Below are 11,355 nucleotides of genomic sequence, written 5' to 3'. Positions count from 1 at the left end.
TAAATAAAACTTGGCAATTCCTGTAGTTACATGTCTAATTTTCCTCTTCCTTGCAAGGAGGAAGGCTCTCTGGTGTGGTGACAGCATCTCTCACATATACTATATTCACCAACAGCCTTGTGCGTCAGATTTGTTCTGGTATCATTTACATTAGCCCTAGTTTAAAGAAATTGTTTTCTGGAGCAAGTACATTTATGGGCCATTTCCCTTTTCAAGGCCATCTCTGGAATAATCAGAGCATCTCTCAGACTCAAGTAGTCTTCAGAACAGTGAAGGATTTGGGTCCGTTAATAGGCATAAAAGCTACAGAACTCCAGTGAGGCTAAAGGAAGGCATGTTCTTTCTTGGAAGGATCAGCTCAGTGTACCAGTCTGTCTGGTTTTCAGGGAGATGGAGGGTGGGATGATAATGTGGGCACTGGGAGAGCCTCAAATCCTCCTTAGCACAAGAGGAATAGTACAGATGAACGAATGCAGTTTCATGCACCAAGACTTCAGAGGGGTTGTTGGGAGGCCACTGGATCCTCAGTATTCAATTCTGCTCCAATAGAACATGGTGCAGATAAGAACCCAGAACTATAAAGAAAAAATGGCCGTTAGATAATGAAGAAAGCAGATTTACCAACCAACCAACCAAAAAAAAAACAACCACACACACCACACCCCAACAATCCCATTGTCAGATGACATTTCATCCTTTCAGTGGATCAAGTCAGGGGTTTCCATCACCTAATCCACCCCTGGTAGCCACAGAAGGTTGCTGTCTTCACACAGGAGCCAACTCTTCAATACAACAGTTAAGCTGGAGCAGGGCAAGCCATCTGCAGCTAACAACTCTGCAGTTAAGCATTTTGTTCCACAGCCTATGTATTGATTTCAGTCTAGAGGTTGCTCTTGAACTTTTTGCCATGACTATTTATTTTTTAGGTGACTTTCTCTCATCATGAATAGCAAATACTCCAAGTCGTGTATTTTTTCTGTTCTCATGACTCAAGCCGAAAGAGCTTTGAAATGGCCACATGAACACTTCCAGCAAGAGTAATTGACACTTTTCTGTGAACAGGACTTGTGAGCTGCACAAATGCTGGCAAAGAGCAAATAAGAGTATGGTGAATACCCAAGTGAACATCTGTTTGCATTAACAGCAGCAACACTGGCAACATTCATCACCTACCTGTAGGCTAAGGTTGGGGAGATCATACTTATTAGCACACTTAACTACTTTCGCTTTGTGGGCCATGGGATCAGTCCACTGACAGAGGCTTTTGATTTGCAGAGTTAAGAGTTAGGTATACAGTACAGAGATTTTATTCTGAACATCAGCAGGGTGCACTTATGGGGATTAGGCACAGTTGCCATTAATTTCTCAGCATGTGGAGGTCAGATCAGAACACAGCCTTACTTAATGGAACAGAGCTAAAGCAGCTTAATCTAGAGACAGTCCTTCAAGACAGCCCACATCCTTTACCCTCCCCACCCCCAAGTGTGTTTCCAACTCAGAATGGCCCTACAGTTGGATGGGGAGCCGCTTGTTCTCCAGGGATTAGTCCTTCCACCAGTGCCAATCCCCATTTCCCCTCAGGTTGAATAGAGGTGGGGGGCTGGGGGGGGGGGGGAAAGAAGAGCAGATATTAAGTACTCACAGTCCAGCAGAGAATGGCAAAGCCAAACCAGGCAACACCCCAAGCATGTCTGTTCATTGGACCAGAGATAATGTCATAGCAACCCTGTGGGAACAGAGCCAATAAACAGCAAATCAAGACCAGAGCATGAGCTTTGAGCAACTATGTTACAAGCTCAGCTCTCTTGGAGAGAGGTCCGGTTCTCATTCTCCAGGAACCACAAGCACACTGAACTAGCTAGTTTGCATGACATTAACAAGTCAGCTAGAACATGCTTTGGTTGCAATGCAACCATCATGGTCAGAATGTTCAACTTGGTCTTAGGAGATAGCTCACAGTTGGCATCCCAGCCTATGGCTCTGCCAACTCCCTGATAGACGAGGAAGAAATAGATCCAGATTATGGCTTTATATTCCCTCTAGAAACAGATCCTCTCAAATACTTCAGGCCAACTTACTGTATTAATTATGTTTTTCACTCCAAATCACCAGGAGAACATGAGCTTGCCAGTGGGAATATAGCTGAAGACGACAAACCTCTGCTAAATTGCTAGAAGCTACGGTCACCTGAACTTCCCCATAACCCCCATCTCCAAGCATGCATCTTATATGCAGTTAACAGTCTCTCCCGGTGAGCAGGCTGCTCCACTGACTGGATTCTGACATTCTGGCTGCCCACCCCACTCCCAAAAAATTGGGCAAGGTACAATTTACCATGCACTGCACCACGGCAGGTTGCTAGCATTTGGGAAAGGCACCAAAGAACCAACAGTCTCTTAAGCCACAGACATTGGCGACAGCTTCCCACATGGTGCCCAATCAACATGGCTTTGTCCCTTCCCACCTCTAGAATGGGGCCCTTTGGGTAGGTTAAGAGAGTTTAGTCACTACATATGGGATATCAGTCACCATTCAAATGACTGGTGCTCAGCCAACACTGGCTCCTATGCCAACCCTCTTGGTCACGAAACCAGCCACCCTTCGGGTACTCTTGTCCTGGGCTGGCATCTTGGACCAGTTCCACTGGGACAGCACCCCTCTATTGTCTCCTGTATCTAGGGCCCTACCAAATTAATGGTCCATTTTGGTCAATTTGACGGTCAAATGTTTTAAAAGTTGCAAATTTCATGATTTCAGCAATTTCAATCGGAAATTTCACAGAGTTGTAATTGTAGGGGTCCTGACCCAAAAAGGAGTTGTGGGGAAGGGGGTCTCAAGGTTATTGTAGAGGGGTTGCGGTACTGCTACCCTTACTTCTGCGCCGCTACTGATGGCAGCGCTGCCTTCAGAGCTGGGCAGCTGGAGAGCGGCGGATGCGGGCGGGGAGCCCAGCTCCGAAGGCAAAGCCACCGCCAGCAGCAGAGCAGAAGTAAGGATGGCCTGGGATGGGATTGCCACCTTTACCTCTGTGCTGCTGCTCTCCAGCTGCCCAGCTCTGAAGGCAGCGCAGAAGAAAGGGTGGCAATACCATGACCCCCTAAAATAACCTTGTGACCGCCCTGCAACTCCCTTTTGGGTCAGGGCCCCCAATTGGAGATACTCTGGTCTCCCCCGTGAAATCTGTATGGTACAGGGTAAAAGAACACAAAGACCAGATTTCATGGCTGTGAATTTGGTAAGGCCCTGCCTATGTCCCAAACATCAGGAATGCTCCTGTGCTACTCGGTCCTGGGCCAGTGATGTGGACAGGAAAACGACAGAAGTTTCTGCTCCTCAGAAAGCCTTTGGGTACTAGCAGATCTATCCTGTCCCCCTAGTATGTCATAGGCTTTCAATCCCCATTGTGCTTCAGTTGGCATGCTGTTACACCATCCCCATGAGATTATCCAGGGCTTAATTTTTGCCGGGGCTAAGCCCCGGCAACTCTGGGCTTGGCAGTTCATAGCCCCAGCGCCTCTCGGCTTGCTGCATCAGTTATGAATGTAAAAACAATTGCTTAAGCCCTGGCACCTCTTTTCATTACAAGTTAAGTTTTGAGATAATCCCACTAGTCAACAAGAACCACAGTAAAAGTGGAGAGAGATTCTTGCCTTATTATTATAGTAGCCGGAGACACCCAGTTTGCAGCCATCCAAGTTGATTGGAATTCCTTGGACATCCATGACACAGCACTGGCGTGGCCAAGGGAACTCTGAGTCACTGTTCCTGCTCCTGAACACAGACATGTAGTTCTGCCAGTCAGAGGGGCCATTCACCCCACAGCACTGATTCTGGATTTGGGAGGGAGAAAGAGAGAGAGAGAGAATATTGAGATCCCCCTGCAACACAGGGATACAGGTGCTGATGTCCAGTCCTCAGGTTTCCCCCTCCCCCCTCCCCATTCTCCCTCCTTCCCCCAGAACAGTGACTAGCTTGCATCACGCCAGACAAACAGATTTATAGGAAAAAACAACATGTTGACAGATATTCCAGGGGCCTGAAGTGTCATTTTATGCACTAGCAGCATTGGGATGCTGGAGGTTAGACAGGGCCACATCTGAAGATTCCAACATTCTTTTATTACGGAAAGATTCTAGGGTGAGAGAAATTCCAGAGCTGTGTAATGTTTAGCTGCTATCTCTAGTTATATGAGCACTGGTCACCTGTAGCATGAGGCGGTCCCATGTCCTGGTGACACCTTCACTCATCCACTTATCATCATTGTTGGCTGGCTCTGGGTTCTGATACTTTTCCAACATTTGCTTCAGGAAGAGATTGGGTGTGAACTACAGGGCAAAGGAGATAAAGAGCACACGTGATGTTATTAGATTCCTTGATTCCAAGGCCAGAAGGGACCACTGTCATCATCTAGTTTGACCTCCTGCAGAACACAGGCCATAGAACTTCCAAAAATAATTCCCAGAGCCAATCTTTCAGAAAAACATTGACTAGCTTCAACTTCCCACTGTTGGATCATGTTATACCTTTCTCTGCTAGATTGAAGAGCCCATTAAATATTTGTTCTCCATATAGATACTTCTAGAATGTAATCAAGTCATCCTTTAACCTTTTCTTTGTTAAGCTAAATAGACTGAGCTCCTTGAATCTATCACTATAAAACCATGTTTTCTAATCCTTAAATCATTCTCTTGGTTCTTTTCTCTGAGTCCTCTCCAATTTATCAACATCCTTCTTGAATTGTGGGCACCAGAACTGCACACAGTTCCAGTGGTCACACCAGTGCCAAATACAGAGGTAAAATAGCCTTTCTACTCCTACTCGCCGTGCCCGTTTATGCACTCCAGGACAGCATTAGCCCTTTTAGTCAGTCACACTCGGAGCTCATGTCCAGCTGATCATCGACCGTTACCTACAAATCCTTCTCAGATCCCCTGCTTCCCAGGTTAGAGTCCTCCATCCTGTACGTATGGCCTATATTCTTTGTTCCTCAATAGATACATTTAGCCATATTAAAACTCATTGTCTGCTTGTGCCCATGTTATTAGATTCCTTTCTGAATTGAGTAGGTTTTCTGCTTCATTAGGAGTAGACTACCAGCAAACACAGTTTTGGACAACCAGGTTAGTTTGGAAGTCTTCCTCCTCCAACTGGAGATACTAGGAGTTAGAGAACAGGACTCTGGGAGCATCAGAAAACCCACAGATTCCAGAGTCTGACAGCTGAACATGTCCTCAGAAGGGTTTGCCTGGGAGGAGGCAAGGGAAGAAGCTGTTTGTTAGTGTCTGGAGGTTTGTTTGGAGTTAAGCACTGCACATACAACTTTTTCCAACAGCTGTAAGAACCTACATGGGTCTCTCCCCTACACTAGTAATGCTCAAATGGTAGAACCAGAGGTCTTCCATCATTAAACACCTACAATAGCATTGTCAATCTGCATCTGAAAAACGTGTCAAGGTTCAGTAGCCTCAGTTAATGGACAGACTCAGTTTGCATAAAGAAAGTCTTATTTCCTTGACCCCAAGTTATGGAATTACACATGCCTCTAGGAGACTAGACCCTCTCTTCAGTGGTTCAGCAGTATCCATTACTGTCCAGTCTCTAGCCAGCCCACCCCAGGTTTCCACTCTGCCCTAGCTGCATTGTATGCTTAGAGTTTTGGCATTCTGTGGACATGTTCAAACACCCTGCCTCCATCCTACTCTTGAGAGAACATACATGGGAAACCACCACTCACAAAATCTCGATGAGTTGCTGCTGTGATGCAAGAAGCCACTTCAAATCCATATGTGACCAACATCAGAATGATATACTGCAAAAGAATCAGAGCAGAAGGTACAGTTAGCTCTCCAACCTGGGTCTATTCTCACAACATGCTGCATTTCAAAGTGTGGTGTTACAAGATCAGGTTCAAGGCGTTTTGGAGCAGGGTTCCTTCCCCATCCGACATGGTGAGCACTAACCTCCACCCATACCCTACCTGAACAACGCTGAGACTCAAAATTAAGTTCCTCCACCTTGAGAGTCCCATTCATCCAAGTTCTACCCTGTCATTAACAGATACATTCCATAATCTGGATTTAAGGGAAGCCCAGTCATTAGTTCATGATTGTCTTATCCCCTGGACCATAAGGGTTCATATTCTCATTTTATTTGTATTCTGCCTAATGGCACTCCGACTGTCAATAGTGGTGTCTTCTCCTTCTTAGGAAACAGCTACATTCTTTGCCACACTGATATCTTAAGAGTGCAAATTTGAGGTTCATTTCAGGGTGTAGAAACTTCGTTATGTTAACAGTCTTAATTTGTTTCACAGAATTTCTGGATTGCTCTTTATGCTGTAGGCACAGACCAGACTTCTCTACGCTGCCTCTTATTAGAGCTTCTGAAGAAGTAGATAAGAAGCTGCATAATGATCTGTTGACTAAGAATCTGAACGCCATTTTAGCATTGGCCATGGCTTGTCCAACAACTCCAAGACACCTCCCAACCGTATAGAGATGATGGAAGGCAAAGTTTCCTCGCAGCAGTGATTCAGTCTTACTTTGATGAAGTTCAGTAGCCTAGGTAGAGGTATCAATATTTTATGCCCCCCAGCAGCAAAGAAATGAGGACCCAATGAGGACCCAAGCTTGTGTGGTCAATAGGAATTTACGCTGTATGACCATGGCAAATATATTGTTCAGGATTCTGCTGGAGACTTGGAAACCAATCAAGGCATTTGTACCACACCTGTAGCCACATGCTGCCTGTATTAAGGTATCCCCAGGAATGATGTGTGACTATATGGTCTAAAACCCCAGACAACTTTAATACAGCTACAGTCCTTGCACTGCAATGTTTGCCTCCTCTCGACCTGGGGACTGGTACTGCAGCCCACCACAAGACTACCGTTTTGATTCCTATGCCCCCAGCTTCTCTCTCAAAGCAACCCAGATAATGGGGGAAGGGAAGCCTGTTGTGATATGAACCCCCTACTGGGCTCAGTTCAGTTAATAAGGAGCCATTTCCTTCCTTTTCCCTATTGGAAAATTGCTCTTCTCCCCCCCCCACCCACCCCAATAAAACAAAGCTGAGGTAGCAAGTGCCAACTTGTTCTGAAGGGGACAAAGTTCAGTCCTCCTGGTCAGTTGGGGTCATGGGTTAGAGTTGTGGCTCAGTTACCATGGAAATAGTCTCCCACACTCATGTCCCTCTTCCTGGTACAGATTCCATCTGTTCCTGGACAATGCGGCTGTCCTAGGTGTCAAAGAGGAAATGGGTGGCCCTTTAGGCACATTTGGCCCTAATGCTATTTAAGGCCTGGAAAATTACAACTCAAATCTTGAAGTTAGCAGTGCTCAACAGCTGGTGAGCACAAGGAGCAGAAGACTGGGATAACATGATCTTAGTCTGTTAACGACCTGCGGACTAATATCACTCCACTTACCACCAGCAGCATTGTGCGGTGTGACTTAATGACTCCAATGATGCCCAGGACAGACAGATTAAAGAGAGCAAAGCCAACGAAGATGCCAATCCAGGCTGCACCATAGATGTCATCATTATTGGTGGCTTCCAGCAGAGGGTACAGAGTCTGCTGATCCGACACGAAGAAGATGCACTCTGCCATCAGTGCAATGCCACACATCTGAGAACCAGAAGTCAGACTCCCATCAGGTCAGCCCAAAGCAGTACCACAGCTACATTCAAGGAGAGCTTCTATTAATCACGTTCCTCTTCCTGCCCCACACACAAGGCACAAGCTTCCCAGCGAGACCACTCCCTCCCCACAGGCCCACAATCCATTGCTTTCTGTCCTCTCATGACAATTGTAAACATAAAACCCACTGAGCATGGGCCCTCTCTCTTCCCCAGAGCAGCACAGCTCATATCAACTGGGCTGGTCTTAAAACAAGATTTGGAGCATTCCTTTAAGAATGGCATTAACATAACCCTTCCCGTCATTGTGGGAAGGAGCTGGGCTGGAAAGAGGAGTTCAGGAACCAGGGCTCTTCCCTCCAGAGCCCCCGGCACAAAAGCTTGTTCTTCTAGATGTGCTACCGCTGCCCCTACTTCCTACCAGTCCATGTACCCTCACCCTCCATCCCTTACTGAATTTGTTTGCTTGCATGACTCAGCAGGGACCTTGACCTCTCACCTAGCGTTGCATTTATTTTATTTAGACTGAAGTGGTAACATGAAGAATGACCCCATTGCTGGGCCAAGCCTTTTATTACAGTGCATCTGATGAGGAGTGACGAGCCCTTGAAGAAATCATCTCTCCACCCTAGCCCCTCACAGCCCCAGATCACTTACCCCAATAATCACATTGCCGAGAATTAGTAGGCCTTGGAAAAAGCGCACTCCATTATCGCCTTTTGCCATCTTCAGCTCCTCATGCAACCTGAAAGGCGGAGAAAAGTGTTCAGGACACACAGGTCTCACAGGTTTATTCTAGAAATGGACGTTATCCTTGAGGAAAGCCCCCCCCCCACCACACACACACTTCTTCACAGGCTTCCAGTTTTAGAAGGGAAGGGTCAGTGCTGGTAAGAGAGTTTTCCTGTTGGATGGCTGGGGGAGCCCAGACTACTAAGTGGCAGGGAGATCAGCAATATTTGTATGGCTGCTGGAGATGGTTTGAGCCTGGCCTACACTAGGATTTTTACCCACCAGCTGGCAGCACTACAGTGCGAACCTGTAGTATAAGCACTATCCTGCTGATGCAGCTCCATCATGGCTACAGTCCCTGCGTATACCATGAAAGACAAGGCAAAGTGGAGTTAAATAGTTGGATGTACCCTACACACTTCTTCGCTGAAGAGGTCTGCTCCATCCCAGACAGCTATTCACCCTGTAACCTCTTCCCCCCCATTGCACGATGTGAGCCACAGTTTTGTGGTGGCCATTTCCACTTTGTTCATAAACACCAAGCGTGCTCATTTTCCTATAGAGCTTCGGGGCCAGGTCAGAGATATCTGGTCCATTTGCATGCCAGCAAGTCACAGCAGTCTAGTCTAGGGCTTTGGTCTATAGCTAGTATATACTTCTTTCTTCCCAACTCATACCTACTGGTGAGATCATGGGCTCCTTCTCCAACTGTGTACTTCAGGCTCTGGCTTCGGTCTCTGAAGCAGTGCTGCTTCCTTTGGTTTCCACAGCAGACAACCTGAGGCAAATCTTACCCAGTGTCTTTCTAGTGAGACACACACCCAGGTTGGGCACTGAAGCTACCCTAAAGCACTCCTTACAGAGAGGGCATGAGGGAGGAAGTTGAGCCACTCACAGCTGGAGCATGGGATACTAGCAGAGTAGCATTCCAGCTACATTCTCGAAAATGCTCCCCCCTACTTTCTAGTCCCAGGCACTCCACGTGGAATTCACTCTCCTCCAGTGAGGGGCATGGATACACCCTCCACAGGGTCAAGAACCCTGGAAAAAAAGACAAATCCAGATTCTTGATCTGATGGGAAGGTGATGAAAACCCCTCCTCCAAGAGGGACTGAGTGGAAAAAAAACCAGCTGTGATTGTGGGGAGCTGCACAAAACCTGAGCTGTCAACAGAAGCCTAAATTAGGCCTCATCTGTACCAGCTTCTATACCAACAGGACAGTGGAACGATTACAAGCTGATAAGGTAACAAGTCCGCTTCTGGAATGTCTACACTAGCAATTTCTTATTAAAGTTTCCATACTGTTGCAAACCCCAGAGGGAAATTTTAGTAACGTTAGTATAGACAAAGCCATATGGTCAACTATTAGAGGGATGCAACATTACCCTGCACAGGAAAAGGTGAGCTGAGAAGAAATGTGCACCTGATGATCTCTTCCTCTTTACTAAGCCCTGGTCTCCCTTCTCACAGACTTCCTTAGGTCCTCTGAACTGCAGTGGGGCAACCAACACCAGAGAACTTCCTGTGGCTTGGACAAAGCATGGAGACACCAGTAGAAAGAAGAGTTACCTACGCTTCCATTACTTCCCTCTCCAACAGCTTTTCTAAGGCTATTCTTACGCAAATGGCAAAAGACACAACCCCAGAATTCCATGCAGCTGCAGCAGTGGTGGAGTTGCTAGCTCAGAGAGCCCTCGGGCATTTTTACCACTTCTCTAGGGACACTTCACTTGTAGTCCTACCGTAATGTAGTTGGTTCGTGTAGACACCCAAGCACAGTGCTGTAGACCTGCCAACCTCAAATTGGACATAGTTCCTACAGTTTGGTTTAGCCACTGTCTGGTGTATGCACTCGCACATAAGAAAGATGAGGAGTTGTTGGGGAGCCTCAAGCTCTGAGGACAGTAGTTTTAGAAGAGCCTCTCACAGCCCCTTAGCCAGCCGCCTGTCAGGAGACAGCATGGAAGGGAAGGAAATCATCCCTACTAGAACCTGAACAGAGCTCTGCACACTTCATAGGAAAGAGCAGGTTCTAAGCTCAAAGGAGGCTTTTTCTGGACTAGATTGTTGTGGGTCAGGGCTGCTCTAGGGCATAGGTTGGACACTAGGAGCTAGGCCCAGATAGAGGCTTAAGTGTTGCAATTCTCAATGTTGCAGCACCTGCCACCAAGTGGTATCTCTAAGTCCTGGAGCAGGTACCCAGGCTCCCTGTACAATGGATAGGGATTCCTTAGGAGCCTCTCTCTATTGTAAGGATCCACAAAAGCAGCAGGGCTGAGCAGGGCACCACTTAAGCTAGCCAATGGGAAATGCTGAGGAGAGGGGTGTGGCCTAAACCTCACCCTTCTCAGGGAGTAAGGCACCCAGCCTGGGCCTGGGCGGGAAGCACCTTTCTCTGCTAGGGATCCTCAGATGTGGGGTCAGGTGCCAAAGATGCTTTTTGGAAGAAACTGGGCAGGGGCAGAGGGACGTTTGTGGCAGCTGCCCCCTTATAAGCTTTAGCCCAGTGGTTAGAGCACTCACCCAGGATGTGGGGAAGACAGGTTCAAGTCCCCCCTCTGCCTGAAGAGGTGTTCAAACTGGGGTCTCCCACCTCTCCGGTGAGTGCTCTAACCACTGAGCTGTGGGATATTCTGATGTCCGGGCTCCCTCAGTCTCTCCTGTTGAAGCTGTTCCACTGGGTGTGAAATAAGTATTAGACCGGAGAGGGAGTGCCCTAACCACTTGCCCTGAAAGGTGGGAAACCCTCGTTCAATTCCCTGCTCCACCTTAGGCAGAGGGGGGAATTAAACATGGGTCTCCCATATTGCCGGTGAGTGCTCTAACCACTGGGCTAACAGTTATAAGAGAAGCTACTTCCTCTCCACTAGCCACGGTGAGTTTAAGGGTGCTCTGAGCACAGCCACTGGGTCAGGTCTGCAGGGGAATGCCTAGTTTGAGGATCTTGGCGTGTCTGAGATAGGCACCTAGACTGAGGTGGCTGG

At 47.4% G+C, this 11,355-nt stretch overlaps 1 protein-coding gene across 2 annotated transcripts; it reads right to left on the bottom strand.

The window, feature by feature from the left end:
• Window positions 1-524: 524 nt before the first annotated feature.
• On the bottom strand, window positions 525-11,110 carry UPK1B (uroplakin 1B). Of its 2 annotated transcripts, XM_073328981.1 has the most exons (8): window positions 11,093-11,110; window positions 8,296-8,373; window positions 7,427-7,627; window positions 5,735-5,809; window positions 4,203-4,325; window positions 3,651-3,830; window positions 1,643-1,726; window positions 525-575 (listed from the first exon to the last, which is right to left on the bottom strand). In XM_073328981.1, the coding sequence occupies exons 2-8, from the start codon at window positions 8,362-8,364 to the stop codon at window positions 525-527; spliced, it is 783 nt and encodes a 260-aa protein (XP_073185082.1). In that variant the 5' UTR covers window positions 8,365-8,373; window positions 11,093-11,110. The 2 variants fall into 2 exon arrangements, with proteins under 2 accessions (XP_073185082.1, XP_073185090.1); XM_073328989.1 differs by lacking the exon at window positions 11,093-11,110 and having other exon boundaries at window positions 8,296-8,376.
• Window positions 11,111-11,355: the final 245 nt, after the last annotated feature.

The sequence above is a fragment of the Lepidochelys kempii genome, chromosome 1 (assembly GCF_965140265.1).
Source record: "Lepidochelys kempii isolate rLepKem1 chromosome 1, rLepKem1.hap2, whole genome shotgun sequence".
Lineage (NCBI taxonomy): Eukaryota > Metazoa > Chordata > Testudines > Cheloniidae > Lepidochelys > Lepidochelys kempii.
Note: the sequence above shows the minus strand (reverse complement) of the source record. Positions and strands in the feature narration are given on the sequence as shown.

Excerpts from the sequence above, each read along its gene's own strand:
- UPK1B (XM_073328981.1), bottom strand. The coding sequence starts at position 8,364 with ATGGCAAAAGGCGATAATGGAGTGCGCTTTTTCCAAGGCCTACTAATT. Across the intron at positions 7,628-8,295 it reads TCGGCAATGTGATTATTGGG|ATGTGTGGCATTGCACTGAT; the intron begins GTAAGTGATCTG and ends TCTGGTTCTCAG. Across the intron at positions 5,810-7,426 it reads ACCGCACAATGCTGCTGGTG|TATATCATTCTGATGTTGGT; the intron begins GTAAGTGGAGTG and ends ATTCTTTTGCAG.